The sequence below is a fragment of the Phoenix dactylifera genome, chromosome 4 (genome assembly GCF_051530095.1).
Source record: "Phoenix dactylifera cultivar Ajwa chromosome 4, Ajwa_hap1_PhDact_Kaust_v1.1, whole genome shotgun sequence".
NCBI lineage: Eukaryota > Viridiplantae > Streptophyta > Magnoliopsida > Arecales > Arecaceae > Phoenix > Phoenix dactylifera.
In genome coordinates, this window is record NC_143193.1 from 4,250,136 (window position 1) to 4,273,936 (window position 23,801).

The following is a 23,801-nucleotide window of genomic DNA, read 5'->3' on the forward strand; positions in this document are numbered from 1 at the left end:
AGATTGATAAGTGCATGCATGCTTGTCTGTTCATGTACATGTGTAACCGAACATGTTATGTATGTAAATGTGTATGCAAGTAACTGTGTATCTATGAATGTACATATGTATGCACATGTGTCTATGTAGAAAGAGGTAGAGAGAACCATGACTAGTCATGAGTATATATTGTTTGTCATGTAAAAGGAGCACAGCAACTGCCACCTTTCCTAATGCACCTTCTTCCTAAACTCTAAATGCAAGTATGTGACAACAAATTATACAGATGAGAACAAGGTTTGAACTCTGTAGTCTTGGTATTGATAACTTACCAGTACCATACAGATTACAGACTGTTATTGTACTGTAACATACAATACATGGTACGCCTGTTGGTGCCAAACAACAAAAGTGAGATGTAGTACCATGTACACGATATGGTACCAACTACCAAGAGATGTGCCAATATATGTAACTTACCAATATGATGCAATATGACCAAATATGATATAGTACTTCAATCTATTACATCCCAAACAAAACTATTACACAGACTAATCCATTAGTTCGCACCCAAATTAGAATTTAGATCCCTTGGCTTCGATAAAGTTTTTACTAAATAAAAGGGTAGATATGAGCCTATTATTCAAGATAGTACAATTACCTCTTAAAACGATGGATATCCTTTGACCGGGACTCACGTTGGACTGACTGAATTTTGTTGACTCTTGGTGGTGGTGGTGGTTGAGTGAAAAGGCCAAAAGGGTTCAACCCACAGTTAACCACGAAAAAATAATAAATATGATTTACATATTATTTGAGTACAATGAAGCAAAAAGAAAATTGAATCAGAAAATGACAAAAAAAAAATCCAAAAGTATAACTATAGGTTGGAAAGAAAAAATGTTTTAAGAACGTGTATGGATTTATTTATTCATTAGACCGTTTAGTTAATATTTCATGACAACAGCATGTTTTCAATAAAAAGTTAACAGTAAACCGATGCTCCGACACAAAACAAAGGGAGCATAAGCTTGCTAACAACCAAGACTGGCAACCCCTTAGCTAACCCACTAACTCAACATGAACCTAACACAAAGTTAGCACATTTGTGTGGGTATCGTTAGATTCAAGTCACAAACGGATCAACAACCAACTTGTCTAATAAATGGGTTAAGTTTGACTTTAGAGATATGACCAACCTAAGCCAGATTGACCAGTTTAATATTCAATTCAGCTTGACACGATTAACATAAACCCACATGTGACCAATACTAAATTGTAACTTTGTAAGTAATGAAAAATGTGCAGGACTTTTCCATAGATAAAAACAATTATCAAATCTCATTGTTCAAATAGCAAAGTCCCAAATCCATCATATCTTGTTCTCTCCCGAAAGACCCCTTCCCGACAACCACCACCAACCTCCCCACTCGCGGTCAATCTCTCTGCCCTTCCCTTCCTACACCAAGGGTCGATGATTCTACTAGTTACCCCTTTTAGATGGCACCTTTCTTCTCCATTTGAAACTCTTCCAAACCATCACACCATGTCGTCCATTGTCACAATCTCTAATTACCTTGCCACCATGGAGCAAGTGATTACCATTGCTAATTTCTCATCCTCAATGACAAGGATGTGCCACTATCACCACGACATGTCTCCTTCCTCATCAAACCTGAAATATTAAAACGGATTAGATCTAGTGTTGTGGTTTGGAGGGATGTGGTGATCATTATCATCTCCAACTCCCCTTTCCAACATAGAGGAGGGCAGCATAGAATTGATTGTAAGAGTAAGAATGCCTACCTGCATAATGTTAGATTAGCTTTCTTTGTGGTGGGGAAATTAAGGTCAGAAAACTCTTTCTTGCTCCAGTGTTGAGACAATCCATTTAGTTGTGAATATCACAAATCATGATGGATTTCCTAGCAAGCGTTATGCTACATGACACATTCTAGATATGCCGAGTCTATTCTTGCAAATGCTTAGCAATCCACAGATCCATTATCCGCATTCAAGCAACAAATTATCGAAAGAAAAGAAAGTTTGTCAAAAACATAAGTGCATAATAAATTGTATCCCACAAGACGATAGCTAAATTATATCTATGTGAAAAAAAAAGGTAGCATCTTATTGGCTAGTTTGGGTTGATGACCATGAAGAACATGTAACTAACAGAACACCAGAGTACGCCAAACTAGTACCAGTCGGCATACCGATGGCGACCCGGACCGAGTCGATACCGGTTCGGGCCGTATCGAACCGGTACTAACCCGGTCCACCGCGGGAGCGTGCCCGCGCGGTTCCCAATGCGAGCAGGCGCGCTGCTCCACGCGCGCGGGATGCTTTTCCCCGTGCTTCCACAGGCGAAGCCGCGTTCCTCTTTTTCTTTTCCTTCTCTTCTTCCTTCTTCCCGAATCTTCTCCTTCCTTCTCCTTTCTTCTCCTCTCTTTCCCCCTTTCTCCCATGAGCATGGAAGGGCATTTCCCCGCGCGAGGCCCGGTACCAGTACGTCTTCTTCTTCTCCTCTTTCTCTTCTTCCTCTTCTTTCTTCTTCTTTCTTCCTCTTCTTTCTTCTTCTTTTTCCCCGCGCGTACCGGTGCAGACCGGTCCACAGCGGAAACCATTTTCCACGGCTGAACCGTACTGATTGGTTTCGATACCGGTACAGTACATGCAGAACCAGCCGGTACAGGCCGGTTCAGCATACCATGCAGAACACGCATAATAATTTCATTATACAAACTTCCTACTCAGAAAATATCTTATTTGATTTGGTTTCCGGAACATAGTTTGCTTAGGAGGCCTAAATCATACGACATGAAGTGCACACAAAATCACAGAGAGGGTACCACATTATCCATAGCAAGTAAATTGCTTAACAAATAAAGCTAGACTAGAGTTGTTAGAGGCCGGTTATGTTAAAGAAATTTTATTGGAAAACTAAGAGTGAAAAGAGTCAACCACTGCCAACAACTTCTAGAAGGTCCCATTCAAAAGGCTCTGTAGTGCTTAAAAATTTAAATGGAGCTGAATAATAATGATGGACAAATGTTCACTCAACTTAGCTGTTCAAAAATCTATGGTAATGGTTAAGTGGTCGTTTAGATTGTTCAACTACTTGGAAAACAATCTAATGGCTACATTGTAAACTTAATGCTGACCTGGTTTGGTAAACCTGACCATACATGGATTTTATCTGAACAAAGTAAGGTGGCTGGTACTTACCACAAAGTGTCCATTGACATGTAAAAATAGTTGTAGAGTCAAAACATGGTGGAAAAAATCCAAAAATTTTCATAGACCAGATGTGAAGATAAAATATTTTCCTATATGACAGTAATCCGCATCAAAAACTACATAATTCCCCCATTGAATGATGTCTAAAATTATTTTGTCAGACTGAATAGAAAAGTATAGGTAAGAAACTTTAGTTGAATCTAGCAGAAGTCTATGAACTTACACTGAACCCTTTTGGCAGCGCAATTTTGGATTGGCCATAGAAGTAGCCAATGCCCCCTAGTAGATTCGCAATAGCTGCCTTACCAACATCCATTGTTTCAGAATCAACCTGAATCAATGAAAAAATCTCAGAAGTATACTTGTCCAAATCAAATGAGAAATTAATAACCAATTAAAAATTCATAATTCATCCTTAATTAATAGTAAGTTATTTGGTCTTCAATAATTAATATGGAATTAAGGAAATGATGTCTAGATAAGCATTAGACAACTGACAAAAGCAAATAGACAATTTAAGATGAAGAACAATGTGAATTGTGAAGCATAAAATCAATTTTATTTAAGCTAATAAGAATACAACAGAATCAGCTAAGGACAAAACTGTACTTAAACAACTATGTGGATTACCAAGAGATTTGAAGGCATGGTATGCCATACCATATTGAACCGGATGGTACAAGACATACTGTACCATACCGGTTTAGTTCCGGTACATAGTATGGGGGGGCGTACCGAGTGTCCGTATGCCGAACCAGCTCCCATATCGGGCATACTGACATGAAGATACGATGACACCGGTACCGGGCCCGGTACCGAGATGGCCTACCTTGCATGAAGGTATATTGAGGTGTCTTAGTCACCAAGAAGAAGATTGAACATGACTTTGTCAGTTTTTTGAGGAAATACCTGTCGTTATCATCATATTTTGCAACTTGAACAATACTATATAGGGACCGGACAACAAAGTTTCAATTATATGTGATCTTATTCATGTAGCCAAAGAATGCACCAGCGATGGTGAATAAAAAGTGCCATTCAATTTTTTTGTATTTTTTAGAAACTTTATTTAGGTAATTTTTTAATTGGTTTTAGAGTCCTATTTTAACTGAAATAAATGTAAAAAGAGTCTTACATTAGATGTATGTTGGGTTGGACAAGTCATGAAATCATTATGAATTGATTTTTGCTTGTTTTAGGTCTCTTTCTACTTAGGGTTATATGCTATTCCGAATTATTTTTGTTATAAATATTTTAGAGATTAGTTACTTGCCTATCAAAAGTCCTAGTTTGCTTGGAAAGCAAATCATGTAAAGTCCGTAAAAGGGTCTACTAGGGTTGAATGAAAAAACATCTTACAGAATTTGTTTTACATGAATAAAAGGATTTCTTTAGGTCAAGTCCAGCCTTTCTTATCTCTCTCTTTCTATTCCTACTCTCTTCTCTATTTCTTCCTTCTTCTTCTTCTCTTATTACTTCACTTTATTTCTTTCCTACTTTCTACTAGTCTCTCTTATATTTGCTGCTATTCTTCTTCTTCACTGGATGGCTGGCACCAAAGTTGGCAGAATCGTCCCAAACCTCCCGGTTCGCAGCATCCCAAACAGTATCGGCGGCTTATCAGGACGATTCCGGCAAAGAATCCGAAACGCCGTGCCGAAGAAGGAGAAAGAGAAGAAAAGAGAGAGCAAGTGTTGGAGGGAGGGACAGAAAAAGGGAGAGAGGCCGGCAGAGGCCGGGGAAGCCGATTTCACTTAAAAATCGCAAAATTTTTTACCGTCGAACCCTTATTTCGAACAAAACCAAGATTTGGCTGCAGCTTCCGCCACCCGCACCAGCGCTGGCCTCCGCCGGCCCTCCGCCAACCTCTGCCACCCTCCATCGGCCTCCCTTCCTCTCTCTGTCTTCTCTCTCTCCCTTCCTCTCTTCCACATGTGAGGCCTCGTGCGGGCGTATGTTTAGTCCCACATCGATTATTCGCTGGGTAGATCTTGGGTACTTATACAAGATCAAGGAACCCAAATAATACCTTCCGGCTAGCCATTTTGGGTGAGGTCCTGGGTTGTTACAAATGGTATCAGAGCGGACCCGGCCCATAACTTATGTGGACTAGGGGATACTACAGCACGGATCCATTAGGGTTGACCACGGACCGATCGTGGTGTTTATGATTAGATTTGAATGGATTTGAACCCTTAGCCTAACGAGGACGTCAGGGCTTGAACGGGGGAAGTATGTAAGGACCCATGTGGGCGTGTGTTTAGTCCCACATCGGTTATTCGCTGGGTAGATCTTGGGTACTTATACAGGATCAAGGAACCCAAGCAATACCTTCCGGCTAGCCATTTTGGATGAGGTCCTGGATTGTTACAAATGGTATCAGAGCGGACCCGGCCCATAACTTATGTGGACTAGGGGACACTGCAGCACGGATCCATTGGAGTTAACCACGAACCGATCGTGGTGTTTGTGATTAGATTTGAATGGATTTGAACCCTTAGCCTGACAAGGACGTCAGGGCTTGAACGGAGGGAGTATATAAGGACCCGTGCGGGCGTGTGTTTAGTCCCACATCGGTTATTCGCTGGGTATATTTTGGGTAATTATACAGGATCAAGGAACCCAAACAATACCTTCCAGCTAGCCATTTTGGGTAAAATCCTGGGTTGTTACACAGATGTTTGAACAGAGCACCCAAAATAATGTTCAATATGTCAAATTCCAAATGGAAAGCAAGAAAATGTAACAAAAGTTTACCTTATCCTTTAGATCAAAGCATCCAACAAACTTTTCTTCAAAAGCCTTTTGTTTCACCTCTAGTCGACTAGTCAACATGGTTCCTAATATATATATATACACACACAAAAAAGGTTTTGAGTAAAAACTTTACAAAAGAAGTTTATGAGAACAACAAATATAAGCACCAGAGAAATACTTTGGCACATGACACCTTTTCAATAGCAATGATGAGAACATATCATGGCTAGTTGCAACTCCTCTAATACTGACGATAGTAAATAATTATCTCAAGCATATGCTAAAGGAGATGTAAGAAATCATGCATATCCATCATGTATCAGAGACAAACATGTACTAGTAGTTTCACATAACAAATTCAACACCAAAGAAAATGGACAGCACATAATTCTTGCTCTTAGAGACATTGACCATATATAGAGCTCCACATAACTCCAATGTAAACTGGTGTGCAATTATATCCATATGTTTCATCTCATATTTTATTTGGTATATTTAATTGAATCCATAGTTTTTTGACCGAACAACAATATTCTAATTTACATGGTATCAGGTTCGAAAATTGACATCTTTGAGACTTCAGCACTAACTTCATGGCTAATTGGGGATAATTTGCTCATGCATTGGACAATTTTTGTGTCAACTATTTCATCAAATCAAGATTTTAAACCCCAGTCACGAATCTAGTATCAATCAGCAACTGGATTGGAATGGTACTGTCCCTACACTTGGGGTGGCTTGGCATCTTGATGCTTTGCTGGGACACTGTTTTCAGTCTTCTTCCATTTCTAACATTTTTGGTAATAGAAAATCTCTACTATCTTTTGTTAATCTTAATTATTGTTTAAAGAGTTTTATATTTTCTTTGCCCAAATTTAGAACAGGGAGAAGTCTTGAGCCCATAGTTGGATTCACAATGCCGGTATTGGTAACAATACCAACAATAACTAGGTGATGGATGTATGTTGCCCATGATCCGAACAATCTCCTATTCTTCCTCTCTTTTCCCATTCTTATTATGTTGTGCCTTGAATAAAAGGATGTACTGGCATAGAGCCTCTCCTTAAGCCTTAAACCTAAGGTTGAGGTTAAACCCCAAAACTTAAATGTGCAAAGACATTCCCTAATCCTAAATTATGATATAGATGAACACTAGAAACCTCCAAATAATCACTATAAAAAACAAACAAGAGAACAAATAAAAAAGCAAAAATGGGCATCATAGTGAATTATCAAGATGCCAATCTGTCATAAGTGTTGGGAGCGACTTGGGACAGTGGGGGGAGGTGGTCAAACCAGGGGGTGGAGAAGGGGTTTTATACCTTACCGTTCCGGCATGTTGAACCATTCCAACTTGGCGTTGGTTTGGTTTGGTTTAGTACAGGCCAAACCACCAGGTTCAGATTGGTTCGCCAATCACTGAATGAAACCTTATCAATTTGCCTATTTCTGTGTTCCGAAAAATGGTCTAGAAAGCTCAAAAAGGGCAGAAATTTTGCAAACCTAGATAGGTACATAGGAGTGTTTATGGTTAAAATTTGGTACCATTTGGAGTTCTTTGACCAGCAATCAAGATATGGTCAAGCAGGCTGGTTGATAGGACTAGTTTTAGTCCAAATTGATGTATTTAACACTCAAAATCTTGGAATTTAAGCCAAATTCAATGGAATCAACTCTAGAAGGCTAATACAGTTAGGGAGTGCACAGGTTTGACCAAGGTATCGTTTGACCAAGGTTTGAACTAGGGTTGACCTAGGGTTTTATTGGGTTTTAGGCTATTTATGGCTTTGGCTAAAAGGGTTAGGGTTGGGTAAGTTCTCATTGTCCTTAGTCTTGACTTGAGCTTTTGAACATACAAGGAGCCATTAAATAGGGTGCTTGGGGATGTTTACACCAACTCTCGTCCTTGGTTCGAACTTCAAACAACTCTCTCCACTCTCATTCACTTGTCAAATCGGATCTGCAAGATAATTGATGAATCATAGCAGATATACACTTAACAATATCAGGAAACATCACCAAGATTAAAGGTGTTTTGCATTGCTTCTGCTTATGTAGAAGTCATTCTTAAGTTCTATAGATTTTGCAGAAGTTTTCAAACAAAAAGAGCACTATGCCACAAATTTGACACTTGGTTACAGCATAACACAACACAGAAGCTTCTTCCTTTTTTGAGTCAAATGCATAAAGATTTGTCAAAAATAGGTTTTGATTGATGTGTATCTGATATAACCTAGAGTTCACCTAATTTGAATTTGAGTTCAATATTCAAGCTCAAACCTTGCCCATTCTTAGGTCACAATGAGGTCCAGACCAAGGTTCAGCTCAATTTTGCAAGACCATCATACATCAAGTTTTCATAAGCATAAGCGAAGGCCTAGTCTTTCTATATTTTCCTAAAATTCACTTTCCAACTTATGCTATGAGAAGTAGAGCTGATCACGGGCCTTCTGGCCCGGCCAGCCCGGCCCTTGGGCTTGGGCATTAATAAAAAGGCCCATGGGTCGGGCCTGGGCAGGAAAAGCGGCCCGAACAAAAAATCGGGCTGAGCCTGGAAACTTTTAAAAATGGCCCGGCCCGACTCGACCCGTGTTTTATATATAAAACAAAATAAAGGTAGAAAATACATCCAGTTTTAGAGAGCCCATTAAGATGTTAGGCCATTCTCGCCCATTTTCAGATTCCAAACAAAGAAAAAATCGGGCCTGTCGGATCGAGCCTGGGACCAGATTTATAAAGTCAGGTCGGGCCTGGACAAACATTTAAGCTCGACAGTCGGGCCGGGCCGGGCCTAAGCATAGCCATCGGGCCTAATTTCTGTTGTAGAGCCCGGCCCGGATTTTGATCAGCTCTAGTGAGAAGCCCTTCTAAAGTGATGTTACCAAATGCTCATTATTTCTACAAAGAATTTGTTATTTTAAATGTTGTAGGACTCCTGATAACTAATGACAATGTCAAACACACCTAAGGCAAGGTCCGCAAAACTGGTGCTCAAAACCATACTAGTACATTACCAGTTCAGTACGGTATGGCCAGTACACATCTCGTACCGAGATCGTCTTCCAACACTTTTCTCACTCCCAACCATAGTACTACCCGAAACTGGGCAGTATAGGAAGGTATCGGGCGATACGGGGCAGTTTTGCTTGGATCAAACTAGTACTTTACCATATAGTACAACATGATTAGTACAAGATGGTACAAGTCAGTACGGCAAATCTTAACCTAGGTTTCCAATACTATCAAAATACCATAATGTTCATATGCTTTCCGCTCCAGTACACAGTTTGTTTCTATACCAGTACACGTGGTGTCAGTATGGGACCAATGTTTTTAAAACTGGATCGAACTAGTTGGTTCGACTAGTTTAACTAGGAACTAGTTACCTATCCGGTTCGGTTCAAACTTAAGAGAGCCGGACGAACAGGTCAGACCGGTCAGTCCGGTTTGACTTGACTTTTTTAAAATTTTAAGTCAAAATGCTTTAAGCAAAAGACCCAATAGCACTTGTCAGGCAATTCGGCAACGGCGGAGCATAGCACGTCACCGACTAGGCTGGAGATCAAGGAGATGTGGTGGGTCTTGGTGGCGTGCTTGATAAAGGGCTTCATGGCAACCATCTGGTCAAGCTCTCGAAAGTTGGCCTGGTCGCAGGAGCCGGAGATCATGACGACCAACTAAGTGTTTGCAGCAACGTTGGAGAGGTTAGTGAAGCTGTGGATGCAGCCGGGGTTGGAGACGGTAAGGAAGACGTGAGGGCGGACAATGAGGTAGCCACAGGAGAAGGCGGCATAGCCGGCGAACAACTCATTATGGAAAGCCAAGTAACAGACACTGAGGGCTATCGCATGGGTAGCAACGACAGTGACAGAGATCCCCACCATGCTGAACATGTGCTGGACGCTAGCATGAGCGAGGGACCGAGCCATGAGGGTGTTGTCGTCAACTAGGGTTTCGATGGGACACAAATCTAAGGTTCGGGATTCTAGGGTTTTGGAGTTGGTCTCGCCCGCCATTGGTGGAGAGTTGGTGAGTTAGCAATTGAGCTCAAGCTAAGTGGACAGTGTCGAGGCCACGAGATTTGGGGGAGACAAGCTCTATTTCTAGCAAAAGGGGAGAGGGGATAAGCCAAGGGAAAGAGGAGAAAAGGGGAGAGGGGGACTGAGGCCTACGTCTCGGGTGAGAGAAGGCTGGGGCCGGAGCACCAAATGCCTCTTCCCCTTTTTAAGCGGCATCATATATCTGTCATTAGATCTTTGAGTAGTGGCTGAGATACAAGTTCCCCCTTATAACTAGAGAAATAATATTATACTAATTATCTTCCTAGAAATTGGATTGGAGAGAATGATGAAAGATATATTTTTTTCTGATTTTTTCTATTTTTTAGAATTTCTTGAAAAATAAAAATATAATTGTGACGTTATAATGACATCTTGATGATGTCAGCAGATGGACCGGTCGACCTAGGTACCAGACAGCTTGCCTATACGATGTCCAGTCCGGTTTTAAAAACATTGTATGGGACGCAAGCTCATACCATGTCTAGGTACCCGATACCATACCCTTCCAGCAAAAGATCAGCCCAAGGTCCAGGCACTTGAAACCTTGAATACACACTTGGCTAGAACTTTGGGCTTTCTATATGGGCACAAGAAAAGGGAGGTAGGGTTCAGTCAGTGGTCATATACAGTTACATATCAGCCATCAAAAGCAGCAAAATCAGCTATTCAGCTGGTTCCTTAATGGTATAGAGCTCCATAGAGTCTCTGTAAATGAAGTTTCACCATAAGCTTGTCTGTCACCACCAGCAGCGCATTTTGGCTCAACTGTTCCCATGTTGAATCTCTAAAATAGCCTTATTTTTAAATCTGAAATTAAGTACTTGTGGAAATTGTTATTATCATGTAATTGGGCATGATTTTGTATTGTTAAGCAATTATCAATACCTTCAAAAAAAGACTTTGTATTGTTAAGCATTAATCAATTGGTTTAGCCATTTAGGGTTCAAAAAATAAGTTTGAGTATCACAAATACAAGGTTGCATCCTTAAAACCAGCTTGTTTATGTTAATCCCCAGCGCTGAAACAACCAATCTCAGTCTAGTTCATATGCAGAGATAATAATATGCAGTCTTGCACCTCACATTTGTTCTCATTAGTGACACCAAAAATGTGAATCAATTCATAAGACATTTACTAGTCCTAATGACTATCATTAAATAAGTTTCTTGATTAAATCATGGAGCTTATCAAGTTGCATATCACAAATTATCCAAACTGATTGAGATACACATGCACACCTATGTTTTCCCCAAGCACGGAAATATGTGGGTGTTCTTTCATAATGACCAATTTCACAACCTACTCAATGTTAAAATGCTAAAACATTTTCATCTACAGAAGCATCCAAAGTTCCAAACTGAGAAAAATACAGGCAAACAACCAGAATCTCATTCTGTGGAGTCAATTCTCAAAAAACCTGATCACATCACTCAAGTTCCAGAGACAGCTGGCACTTTGAAATATTGCCTCCCATATGTCACAATGTTCAGTGTTTTAAACAAAAGTAAAAAAATCAGTTATGAAGGTAAAGACAAGAAAAAAAAGTAACTAATCCCTGTGTGACATACAATGCTGGCAGTCTGGCACAACAATCAAAGAGGCATTAAAGGAAATGCAGTCATGAGGTTGATGTTGCTTCAAACAAATCACAATTTTCATTATCAAACATCTGCAATACAGGACTAAGATGAAGTTCTTACTGGATTCTTCATCCTACGAAGTACCAATTGTAACAGTAATTAATATTTTAGACATCTATAATTTTTTTTAATTGCTTAAATAGTCAAAAAAAAAAAGTAGCTCAAAACACCTGTAAGGGATTTGATGCGTTCTTCAATTCTTGAAGTCTGTACATCCATTCCAGATACAAAAGCAATATCCATTTTGGCTGGAAGCCTCCCAGAAATCTGATTAATGATTGCAGGACAAAGCAAAGATAAGAATACTCAAGAGAGAACTTGAGTCAAAAGAAAAGAAGTTTCATGCTTCAAATCTGTAAATTAAGGCAACGACCACACAGACTTACCTAATTTGTGTTGCATTGATCATAATGTTATAGAATAAGATATGGATATTGATTAAAAGAATGAAAACTACATCAAGAGTGGGAGACTTTGAATTCTATATTAAGAATATAACTTCACTTTTCTTGAATATAATATAATATGCCTTGACAAACCAATATTGGCAAGAACATCTAACACCTATCTTTTCATCAAAGAGCCTCAGGAATAACAGAAAAACAAAGTGACCTAGGGCACATGATCAGCATTGTTATCAGCACCTGATAAACAATTATATTTGAAGAATCTTCTAATGTGTCTGGCAGCTGAAGATGCCCAGTTCTCCTTGCCTAGATTATAAGTCACAAAACAACAAAAATATAAATTGCAAGTCTACGATCAAACTTTAACCATAAAGCATTAAGAAATAAAATGGTCGAGACAAACAAGGCACTATACAGCCATATCTCAAGCAAAATTGCTAGAATAATGTGGACATACATTGATGGCAAGAGTCGCCTGAACCAGCTCAGTTAAATTGTGCATGTGAAGAGTTTTGTACCCAGAAAAGTGCATTTCCAGATTCTCCTGCAAAAGGCAGGAAGAATTCACAAATCAGTTTCTCTAAAGTCTAAAGCCGAACCAACAAAATAAAACATGATAAAATAGACAAGGAAAGCACAAGGCACACATTCTAAAATCACCAACACAGAGAAATATAGAATCACAGATCATAAGTTAGACGCAAATTTCAAAGCACGATGGAAACGTTACCCAGTATGATCAGATGCCAACAAACACTTACAAAAAGAAATTCCCAGACGTCTGTATGTTGTACCACTATACGTCTGTATGTTGTACCACTACACAATAGACGAGGAAGTGATAAAGGAAAGCACTTTGGATAGTTCTAAGACCAAAACTATCCAAAAGGAAGGTGTTTGGATTGAACATCAGTAATTAGATGGGCATTTATCGTCGAATCGTTGATCAAGGTTCTGCAAGAACTCACACTAGGAAATAACTAAGAAAATTTTCTGGCAGGAATGTCATTTGGTTTAAATTATACCAGCTATTAGAATTAATGTAGCAAAATTATTGTAAAACTACAGCATGAAACTTTAAAGGACTATATTGAGACTTTAGCAAAGAAAACAAGCCAAACAACAAAGGACATAGCACGGTTGGCCGAACAATCCCGAACTGGGTACACCCTATACCATACCGACCTGGCTAGGAGCCGGATGGCTCAGGTCTCCAATTCGGGGCAGGATTCAGACTGATTGATTATACCTAGGGCTGGAAGTGGGCCGGGCCGGGCCGGGCCAAACCCCTACCCAAGCCCGGCCCGAAATTTTTTCCGGGCTTCGGGCCGGGCCGGGGCCCGAACAATTTTAAAGGAACGAGGCCCGAGCCCGGCCCGAGCCCGTTTGGGCCCGCCCGATGACGAGCCCGTTTGGGCCAGCCCGATGACGAGCCCGTTTCTAGAGGAGGCTATTCATCTTAAGAGTTTTAAGGATGTCTAAGATGCGCACATATCTCTACATATGGTGTTACCTAATTAAATACAAGTCCATCGAACATCACCAAAAGATAAATCCTGGGTAACAGAGGGCTACGATAGGCGCTGCCCATGAACAATATGATATGCAGTCAGATGGTCAGTATGGTATGTCCAATTTTGTACATATGTGGATATAACACATACTAAACCCTTCTGCAAGTTAAGCTTGTAAAACTATAAAATCATGGCATAGTTCAGCTGAAGAAAGATTTTGGTGACAATTCTGTGATACTGCTTGTAGTTGGAATTTTCTTCAAGAAGCCTAGGCTATTATAAATAATCTTTAAGCAAACTTGAGTTCTTGAAAGCAGAGGCTCAAAATAAGTGGATTTAAGGACGGCCGGAGCAGGAGGTGGGAGGTAACCTAGCACTCAGAAGTAGGGGGAGTAGAATAACCTGAGAGCCGACGATGACGAGCCGACGACGACGAGCGGAGAAACCCTAGCACTCGACGAGCCGCCGCCGACGAGCCTCCCCCGCTCTCGTCTCCCCTCTGCACTCGACGAGCCGACGATGACGAGCCGATGACGCCTCCACCGGACCCTAGACGACGACGATGACGGTCGACGAGCTCTGGCCCTCTGCAAATCGCGATTCGGCAAGCCCTAAACCGGAGCAGGAGGTGGGAGGTTGGGCATCGGTGACGGTGAAGGGTGAGAAATCCGCTAATCATCCCAGAAAAACAGCAAAATCAGAAGTAGGGACCCTAACCTGAGAGCCGACGACGACGAGCGGAGAAACCCTAGCACTCGACGAGCCGCCGCCGACGAGCCTCCCCCGCTCTCGTCTCGCCTCTGCACTCGACGAGCCGACGACGACGAGCCGACAACGCCTCCACCGGACCCTAGACGACGACGACGACGACGAGCCTCCACCGGACCCTAGACGACGACGACGACGGACCCTAGCCCTCTGCAAGCCCTAAATCGGTTACGGGTTACCCAAGCAGCCAACTAGGCAGCCAGCCAAGCTTCACTGCTTAAGTCTTTAATTCCCAAATTGAATTCGGGCCGTGATGTTGGGCTTGGTTCGGGCTGGCATTGGGCTCGGGCTCGGTCCGGGCCCGGGCCGGGCCAATGGGAAACCCGAGCCCGGCCCGAAATAAAATTGGGCTTAAGTTTGCAGCCCGAGCCCGGCCCGACATTCATTGGGCCTAGCCCATAGCCCGGCCCGCAGGGGGCCCGACCCGATGGGCTTCGGGCCGGCCCGAGCCCACTTCCAGCCCTAATTATACCAAGTTACATAATACCGACCAATTTTGAATGGTCAGGAGATTTGAGGTCCGACCAATTTTAATATAAATCTCCTCCCCCCTCCCTTATCCCAAACCCAATTCCAACTCCTCCTCCAAGGGTTTCCACTATCCCCCTCTCCTCCCTCCCTCTCAAGACTTTGACATCCCTCATCTTTCCTCCCAATGCTATGACACCTTCTCCCCCAACAACGAGGATGATGCCATCCACCTAGTCTTCACTCCCCCCTTCCCTCCCAAAAACCCATCCCCATCACTGTACTACACCGCCGCCGAGGTTTTTTGAGATCTTTAGGTCTTTTCCTCCCTCTCCCAAAACTAAATAGAAAGGCCTTTCAATAGGACACATGTACTTGACCAGCATGATCCAAAGCATTGTGCGTCGATAAGGCACACTACCATACTTTACTGACCCGGTAATTGACCAGCACAAGTTACGATACTGGTTCAACCAATCTTTGGTGATAGTGACCCATTTGGAGACATAATTTTGGATACTAATCGGTTATTGTATAGTACAGGCCAGAACTAGCCAATATGATGCAATACAGGATAAACCGTCATTGTATCTTATTGCTACTTCTGAAGAACAATATGGGTCATATGTTATGCTAGCATTTTAAGCCTCATTAGTATAGGATAATCGACTTAAAAGAAATTCGACAAAATATGTTCTTGTTAGAGATCCCAAATCAAGTGTCTAGTTTGCCTATGCGTCATCTAGACTGTCTTCTCCAAGCATTTTGACTTCTTTTGTGTTAGATAAAGATAAAAGGGACAATAATATGAGTATCATGAACCCACAAACCAAAATATGTTGACTTATGCTAATGATATCAAATGCAAGAAAGTCTATGTATTCACTGAAATTCAACAATATCCAAATCAAAAACATAAAACAATCGCAAAACTATCAATCTTGTCTTCTAATTTTTTCAATGATTAGCAATGCATTTAACAACATTGCTGCACTAACATAGTCATTTAATGTATAATTTTCACATCCAAAAAGATACAAGGAGATTTGCAGCTCATTTGGTTTTCTATAATCAAGAAACTTGCATAGATGGTACTATATATGACTGTAATTTCAGTATTTTTCAACTACAACTCAATCATTGGGTTGTCTAATGCATACATCTACAAGATATAGAAAAACACTTTGCCAAGATGTGTGTGAGGGATGTATAGATCTGAAGTAATTTTCAGAACAAAATTACTACCAATATAAATAATATTCACATGTTAATATATTACATATTTACTGATCAATAGTCAGTCAAAATTCATTCTAATAACCGTTTTTTCGAATGAACAATTAGTATCAATCATCCAAAAGTTATGTATTTGAATTTGTGGAGTACATTAGCATACCCTAATATATATTATTATTAATACTATAATAATTAAAGTATAAAGATATTATGATATTATAATATTATAAATATTAAGAATATATATTATTTTAATAAACTTATTATTAAAATATTATTGAAATATGATATAAATATTAATATAGCATTATCAGCTATATTGTTAATTTGTGTAATATAATTATATTTATATCATCGCAAAATATTCCAATACTCCAAACTAATTTTATTGTTGTCGTGTAACAACTCTCCCTTGCACAACTATTATAGTTCAACCTACAATCATTTTGGCCATGGTTTGAGGTGTTGCACAAGGCTCCCAACAAGTAACTTGCAATTACACATTGGATACCATATTACATCAACCAAATGCTGGATTTGAGCTAGTTGCAGAAGATGGAACTGCAGTAAATAATCGATAACAGGCCTTTTGGACAGAATTTTAAGAGACCATGAGATTAAAAACACATAAAGGAATTCTATCATTACTGAAATTGAAAATCCATACCTGTGATTCTAAATGGACTTCCCAACCACCAACATCCTTGTGGGACCCAAATGCCAAGAGAGTAGCATCATGAGATCCAAATTCCTGCCTACGCACGCCTAGCAAGTTTCCTTCTTCATCGCCGATGTAGAAAAAAAGATGTGCTGTGCTCTCATCTAACCTTGATCTGTTGAATCAAATGGACAATATCAAATTTCCATCCATGCAACAAGACAGTATTAAGTTTGTGCAGTGATAATGATATGCAAAGACAGCTGGATAAAAGCATCAAAGGTTTGGTTGTATGTTTAGTAGCTATACTTGATATCATAGAGCAGCCCTTTATTTGGTTGAGTAGAGAACTGTTATTAGACATGATCTTCTATCAAAACAAGCTTGCAACAAAAGAAAAGCCTTACGGGGAAAAAAAAAATTCAAATGATCACAATCAACTTAGGGACAATTTCGATACGGACTTTCTTAACACTCTTCATGGTTTTCTAAAGAAACATATGTAGACTCTTGAAAAAACATGTCATCATAATATTCCAGAATAAAGCAAACTATGACAGCATTTTCCAATCATCAAATAGAAGGGTCAGAGATTCCAAAATGATTAAGAGCATGAACATGAAAACTCCAACCTATTTTACATTAGAAAGAATTCAAACATTTGTATTGGTTTAGCCTAGCAAAACAATCAATTCCATTGAAAAAATGGATCCAAGTTACTAGACCTCAATCTTTTTAAAATATGTAAAATCTAGGCTACATGCATGGGTGACAAAGGACAACTATTGTAACAACCCAGGACTTCACCCAAAAAGGCTATCTAGAAATATTATTTGAGTTCCTTGGCTCTGTCTAAGTACCCAATATCTTCCTAGTACATGACCCATGTGGGACTAAACACATACCCGCACAGGTCTTCACATACTCCCCTCGCTTAAGTCGTAGCATTCTTCCAAGCTAAGGATCCACATCCAATCAAGTCAAATCACAAACACCATGAATGGCTTGCTGCCAATCCAAAAAGAACCCAGTGCTATAGAATCTCCTAGTCCACATAAGCCATAGTCGAGTCAACTCTGATACCATTTGAAACAACCTAGGACCTCACCTAAAAAGGCTAGCCAAAAGGTATCATTTGGATTTCTTGGCCCTATATAAACACCCCAGATCTCCCCAATGGACAACGATGTGGGACTAAACATAGGCCCAAATAGGTCCTTACAACTACTAAAAAATTTGAAGTCAAAGAAGATACTTGAATCTAGAGTTCTATTATAGATATTATCTTATTTTATTCTTCTATTTGTAAATACATTGTATTCCCCATGTTTTGTATAACATACCATATAAATTCCCTAGCCTATTATAATAGATATTTGTATCATTATCAAAGCTCATGATATCTTTCTCCTGATGTTTCAAAGTGTCAAATTGCAACATTTCCTTCACAAGATTAAAATTTTAAAATAGACGCAATCATGAGATGTGGGCCACTCTACGGTGCAATATCAAGAAAAGATTAATAAAATATAATGGCTTTATTGCTATCTGGGGTTGGCAACTCTGACCTAGCCCTTTTTACCTAACCTAACCTAAACCGGAGCTAACTCGTCCAACTTGATCTCTTGGGCTTGCAAGTCAATTACAAGTCAAACATTGACCCACTAGTTTGTCAAGTTAGGTTCAAGTCAAGGGTTCTTGATCCATTAACTCCAAGGCCTTTAGCTAGAAACTACATTATAACTAATATATTGCAACTTTTAAACATAAGATGATATGAGCTATTGGGTATTTGACTATATGGCTCTATGCTTTAGCTAGGTAGAAAGTGGTAACCTCCCTAAGTTTAGGATTAAAAAAAACAATTCTTGTCAAACGTTTGGAATGTAGTCAAAATAGAGCAAGACGGAAACAATCCAAATTTTCTCTTGCCTATACAGTAAAACAATAAAAGACCCAAAAATTAAGTGGGCATGGACCCCTAAACAAATCCTAGGGCAAGTTTGGGTCAAGCAATCCCAACTTGCTAGAAGGTCACCTTAGATTAGGATCAAGAGCATACATACTAGATATAGGGCATTGACTCAGTGCCAAACTTGTCCATTGCAACAGCTATCATTTATGCACTCTACAGAATTCTCCTAAGCCAAAAAATTTATAGATATTTTACTGTCCATTTCCTTCAAAAGATTTGATAGTCCACCAATGGAAATCTAGAAAACCGGTTATCCATTTATTGGTTAAATGGAGATGTCACTTCTACTACCAATTTACCTCAGTTATAGTAGAAATATATTGCTTTCAGGCCAAATCAATCCACATCTAATTTATGCAAGAGACTCTTAAGGCAATTTATTCAATTGTAGTAAATGCAAAACCTGTTGCTTGTCATTAATCACCCTAACCACAAAAGTTCGATGATAACTAACCTAAGCTGCATTTGTTTGACTTTTAGTTTCACTTTGTTAAAACAACTTTTTCAAGGCATTTTTGTGAAGTTAATGTGAATTCTTTCTATTATAGGTGTTTTTTTCTTGCGCACCTTGTTATTAATTCCTTCTGAATCCCCTTTTCAACAAGGCTCAACATGTGAGTACAAGCAACCTAGTGATGTTCCATATCACTACTCATTTTCAAGGCTTTTTTGTGAAGTTAACATGAATTCTTTCTATTATAGGGGGTTTTTTTCTTGTGCACCTTGTTACTAATTCCTTCTGAATCCCCTTTTCAAGAAGGTTCAACATGTGAGTACAAGCAACCTAGTGATGTTCCATATCACCACTCACATCATATTACCTAATATTATATATTTTTCCATCTTGACTTATATTTGGTGCTCCCTACACACAATGTTCAAGAAGTGACTCCGTCCCTAGCGCATCCTCTTCTTATTCCAACTAAAAATCTAAGAGTGAATATTTAGAAAATGATAGATAAACTTGATTCCCACTTGCAAAATAGATTACTCTACTGCATAGTTTATATTTTTGCTTGCTATCACACTGTATTAGAGAGAATATTTGAGATCATATTCATGAATGATTCTTATTTAATCTGTCAATTGCTATCGCACTGTATTAGAGAGAATATTTTTTCTTTCGCACATTGAACACTACACTTGAAAATTTTGATGGAAATAATTTTAGAAGGTGGCAAAATCAAATGAAATATTTGTTGACTACTGTTAGATTGATTTCGACCATTAGTGAATCCACTAGAAAATTTTTGATGGGTCAAAATCATGCAATGCTACCCAACAAAACCAGCTATCAAACCACTGTAGCATGCTGCCTTGGCTTCATCCTCATCTCATCCAAACTAGACCCATACAAGAAATAGATACCATTGTCAGTTTGTCACCATAGAATACTTGTGCTCTTTCCAATAGGTTTTATGATATCTATAGTGGTATTAAAAGTGCAAAAGCATTATGGGACACCTTAAGACAAAAAAATATGGACTTGATGGTACGAAGATTTAAAGCTTTAGATTTTAACAAGTTACACTCTTGGATAAACCATATCAACTTGCAGCTCTAATAAATAACTCACCCAATTCATGGGCTGAATGTGCAAAAAATCTAAATCATAGCCAAGGTGAACTCTCTTTAAGCTATATGCTAAATTACAACATATTGAGTTATCAATCTAAGATTAAAAACCAAAACCAAAATGCCCCAGAAAATCTAAATCAAAGAAAAGGAATGATCCCTGAGAAAAATAAGAGAAACAACTTCAACAGCTATCACAACAAAAAGCAAAAGAAAAAAAGGATCTAGTGGTCGTTAGCTGGTTGCTGCTTCGTGTGTGGGAGGACCAGCTGTATGGGACAGGATTGCTTCTCCAAAAAGTACATCCTGGTCCTCAAGAAAACATGGTGAATTCAGGGTCCGTTCCACAGACCGCTTTTAGCCCAATTCTCTTCACCCCTAAAGCTAGCTAACACATTCTTACAAGAAAATGACTAAGCATTGGTACCCAAGCAAATAGGCATGCATGTTCCAACCGCACATAGTTTAACACTTATCATGTCTAGAGTGGAAGAGCTGTAATGATGGAGAATAATGCTACCACTCGTGTATTGTGTATCGGTCATGTATATAAAGCTAACAACCAGGAACACCTTAACCCTACGTGACCATCATGTTCCTGTCATTGGAGAAATTTCATTAGTGGGTCTCCTTTAATTCAACAAGGTTATTCATTCTTAATCAATGACTACCAACGGTGCAATTTTCGTAGGAAAGGGGCTATTTGTCAAAAGTTCTATCCAAAACCTGATGTAACTTCCCCTCAATCAATGAAAATTATATCATTCTCAATGTGGAATCTCCTAGTCTACTAGAGCAATGTGAAGTATAACTCAATGAAAAGAATGATGAACCTAAACTTAATTCCAAAAAAAAAAACAGCATTTAATGGTAAAGACAAATGTGAAATCTATGTCGAAAAACATAAGAAGTCATTTCAATCAATAGATCGAGATTTCAAAATCCTCAAACTAGTTTATACTGATTATTGTGTTTCATTAGAGTTTCTAGAGGAGGAAATAAATATTTTTTTAACCTCCAATGACTACTCAATCTATTGGTATATCTACCTACTGAAGACAAAAGATGAGGTTCTAAATAAATTTCAAATCTATACGGCCGAAGCTGGAAATCATCAAGAGAGGAAAATTAAAAGTCTTAGATCGTATCAAGAAGGAGATTATACATCTAATGAGGTAATTGTATTTTGCCAGAATCATGGAGTTACTAACGAATTTACTGCCGCTTATACTCCTCGATCCAATGGAGCAGGTGAAAGAAAAAAATAGAACACTGATGAACATGGTCAACTCTATCATAATCAGTTTATGTGTGCTTGAGAAATTGTGGAGGGAAGTGCTTGTTCAAGTCAGCTTGTAATAAACCAAGTAGCCTTTTAAAGTAGTGCCACAACCCTGTACTGATATTGGAAGAGAGAAACCTAATTTAAGATATATACAGTACTTTTGTCATATAATGTTAGATTTTCTCTGATGCATCTATTAGACTAAGTCAAAAGACCAAAAGAACCTTTATTCTGTTCCACTCCACATGGACGAAGTCAAAAAATATACGCTTAATTTCAAAATCAAACCACATTTAAGCCTCATAGTACACAATATTTCAGAAGCCAAGTTCCTACATTACATTTGCACCATAGGAAGCTGTAAGACTATGCAAACCACAAAATCATCTATAACATTACAGGTTATCATTCTAGGCATCATACAGAATTTTAATAGAAGAGATTCATATAATATGGTCCCTGCAAAATAAGAAATGTTCATCTATAAATGTTCTCGGATATAACAGCAAATAGATGTTCCTTGAGTAGTTTAAACTAAAGCATAGATCCGCAATGTTTTCAACTCTTGAATCAGTAAGAAGTTTCAGCAACTGAAATCATACCATGATGCCACAGTAATAGCATCTTTAGAGTAAGCCTATACTCCAATTAATTTCATTCAATGTTTAGAATAGATGATGGAAGGCTAGAACTTACTCCTCCTTCTGCACATCCAGTCTAACAGCCCAGTCCCCTCCATAACCACTTGCTTCTTCTTTCTCTTTCAAGAAACTAGCTGTTATAGACATACCATGATCAACCAACACCTGACGGCCATAGTCTCGGCCATTGTGATCCGTCCATCCGTACGTGCTGAGTTCATCAGAATCTTGGCAAACATGACGGAGAAAATACTGTCCATTCTTTATGCCAATCCACATCAATCCGGCAATAATTGACCTTGGCGTTCTGCAAAAGACATTAACAAATTACTAATATATAACAAAAAAACAAATTTCTCACTAGACCATGTATCCCACTACATGTCTTACAGAAGAACCCATAAAAGATCTTCGAGATCGCAATTATAGACATAAGTTCAGCAAACAGATGCATCTACTGGGAGGAATGCGCCTAGACTGAAACATCCCTCCAGCTAAGGAATACTTATTCACCATAAACGGTCTGTTGGTATGGCATAATCAATTTAAGGAAAATCCATTTAATTTTATCAACAAAGTTGCATCTTCTATTTAGACCAAACCACATCTCATTGGTTTTCAATCTGTATGAAACAAAAGGAAGAAAACATTTGAATCGTTTATATATATCTAGAAACATATCAAACTACAGGAAAGCAATCAAATCACCAGCGAATTTAGTACCTGGCGCGAATTCCAAGGTACACATTGGGTCGGTAGGTTCCCCAGTACAAGCTCTCCTTGTGCTCTCCATGAAACTGTACCAATTTAACACATAGGGAACGAAAAAAAATGATCACCTTCCTGTGAAAAATCAGACCAGAAAAAGACTCTTTTTTTTTGTTTTGAATTGCTAAAAATCGCTTCACCTGGGGAAGATCCATCATCTTAGGAGCTGGCAAGGGCGTGACAGTCCTCATCAACTTCTTAACCGCATCATCTTCGTTGGATGTCCCCTGGTAATTGTACACTAAGAACGCAACGAAAAGAAGGGCCAGGAATCCAAATCCTAATCCTAGAAGGGTTTTGAGACTGACATCCATCAACCGGATGTGGCCGTGGTCCCGGCTCCTCCCCTTTCGAGCCCCATGGATCGGTCCCCGATTCCGAAGGGGCTCGTCGGCGTCGAGGTCCGCCGGCGGGTTCTTCGCCCGGCTCCGGGCGGTTCTGCGGTTACCTCCGCTCATGCCAACCTCCGATCTCCAGTGAGCGGTCAAGTTTTGGAGTCAACCTGAGGTTTTCGAGATCCCTTCCATGAAAAATTTATGATTCCAACTACAATACGTATGTCTACATAGAAATATACAAATATTCAGGTATTATATTTCTTAATAGCCTGAAAACTTAATTGTTATTTTACTCGAAAATATAGATGATGCTAACCAACAATAGAGTGTTAAGATTCGTGCCATAAAGCTATGGTAGGGTTGCCTAAGGCTGCCTCCATAAAGGTGCTATTAGGCATCACTTCTATTTCTTTTATTTTCAAAAATAAAAAAATATATATATTTTATTTTGAAAAAATATCAATATATTTGGTATAGTTAAATATGAC

General features: G+C 39.3%; 1 protein-coding gene across 4 annotated transcripts in view; it reads right to left on the minus strand.

Moving 5' to 3' along the window:
* Positions 1-23,584, minus strand: part of LOC103706515 (mannosyl-oligosaccharide glucosidase GCS1-like) — a 59,596-nt gene extending 36,012 nt beyond the window's left edge. For 2 of the 4 annotated variants that reach the window (XR_015977003.2, XM_088719640.2), the window contains exons 1-10: positions 23,284-23,538; positions 23,116-23,202; positions 22,931-23,004; positions 22,263-22,514; positions 16,741-16,906; positions 12,545-12,631; positions 12,325-12,393; positions 11,851-11,947; positions 5,980-6,062; positions 3,446-3,553 (exon numbers count right to left, since the gene is read on the minus strand). Coding sequence is in view for 2 of the 4 variants with exons in the window: in XM_088719640.2 (XP_088575766.2) it covers positions 3,446-3,553; positions 5,980-6,062; positions 11,851-11,947; positions 12,325-12,393; positions 12,545-12,631; positions 16,741-16,906; positions 22,263-22,514; positions 22,931-23,004; positions 23,116-23,202; positions 23,284-23,433 (1,173 nt within the window). In the remaining 2 variants the exon portion in view is untranslated. Of the gene's footprint in view, positions 1-3,445; positions 3,554-5,979; positions 6,063-11,850; positions 11,948-12,324; positions 12,394-12,544; positions 12,632-16,740; positions 16,907-22,262; positions 22,515-22,930; positions 23,005-23,115 lie in introns of all 4 variants that reach the window. The other 2 variants (XR_603984.6, XM_008790643.5) reach the window with 2 other exon arrangements.
* Positions 23,585-23,801: the final 217 nt, after the last annotated feature.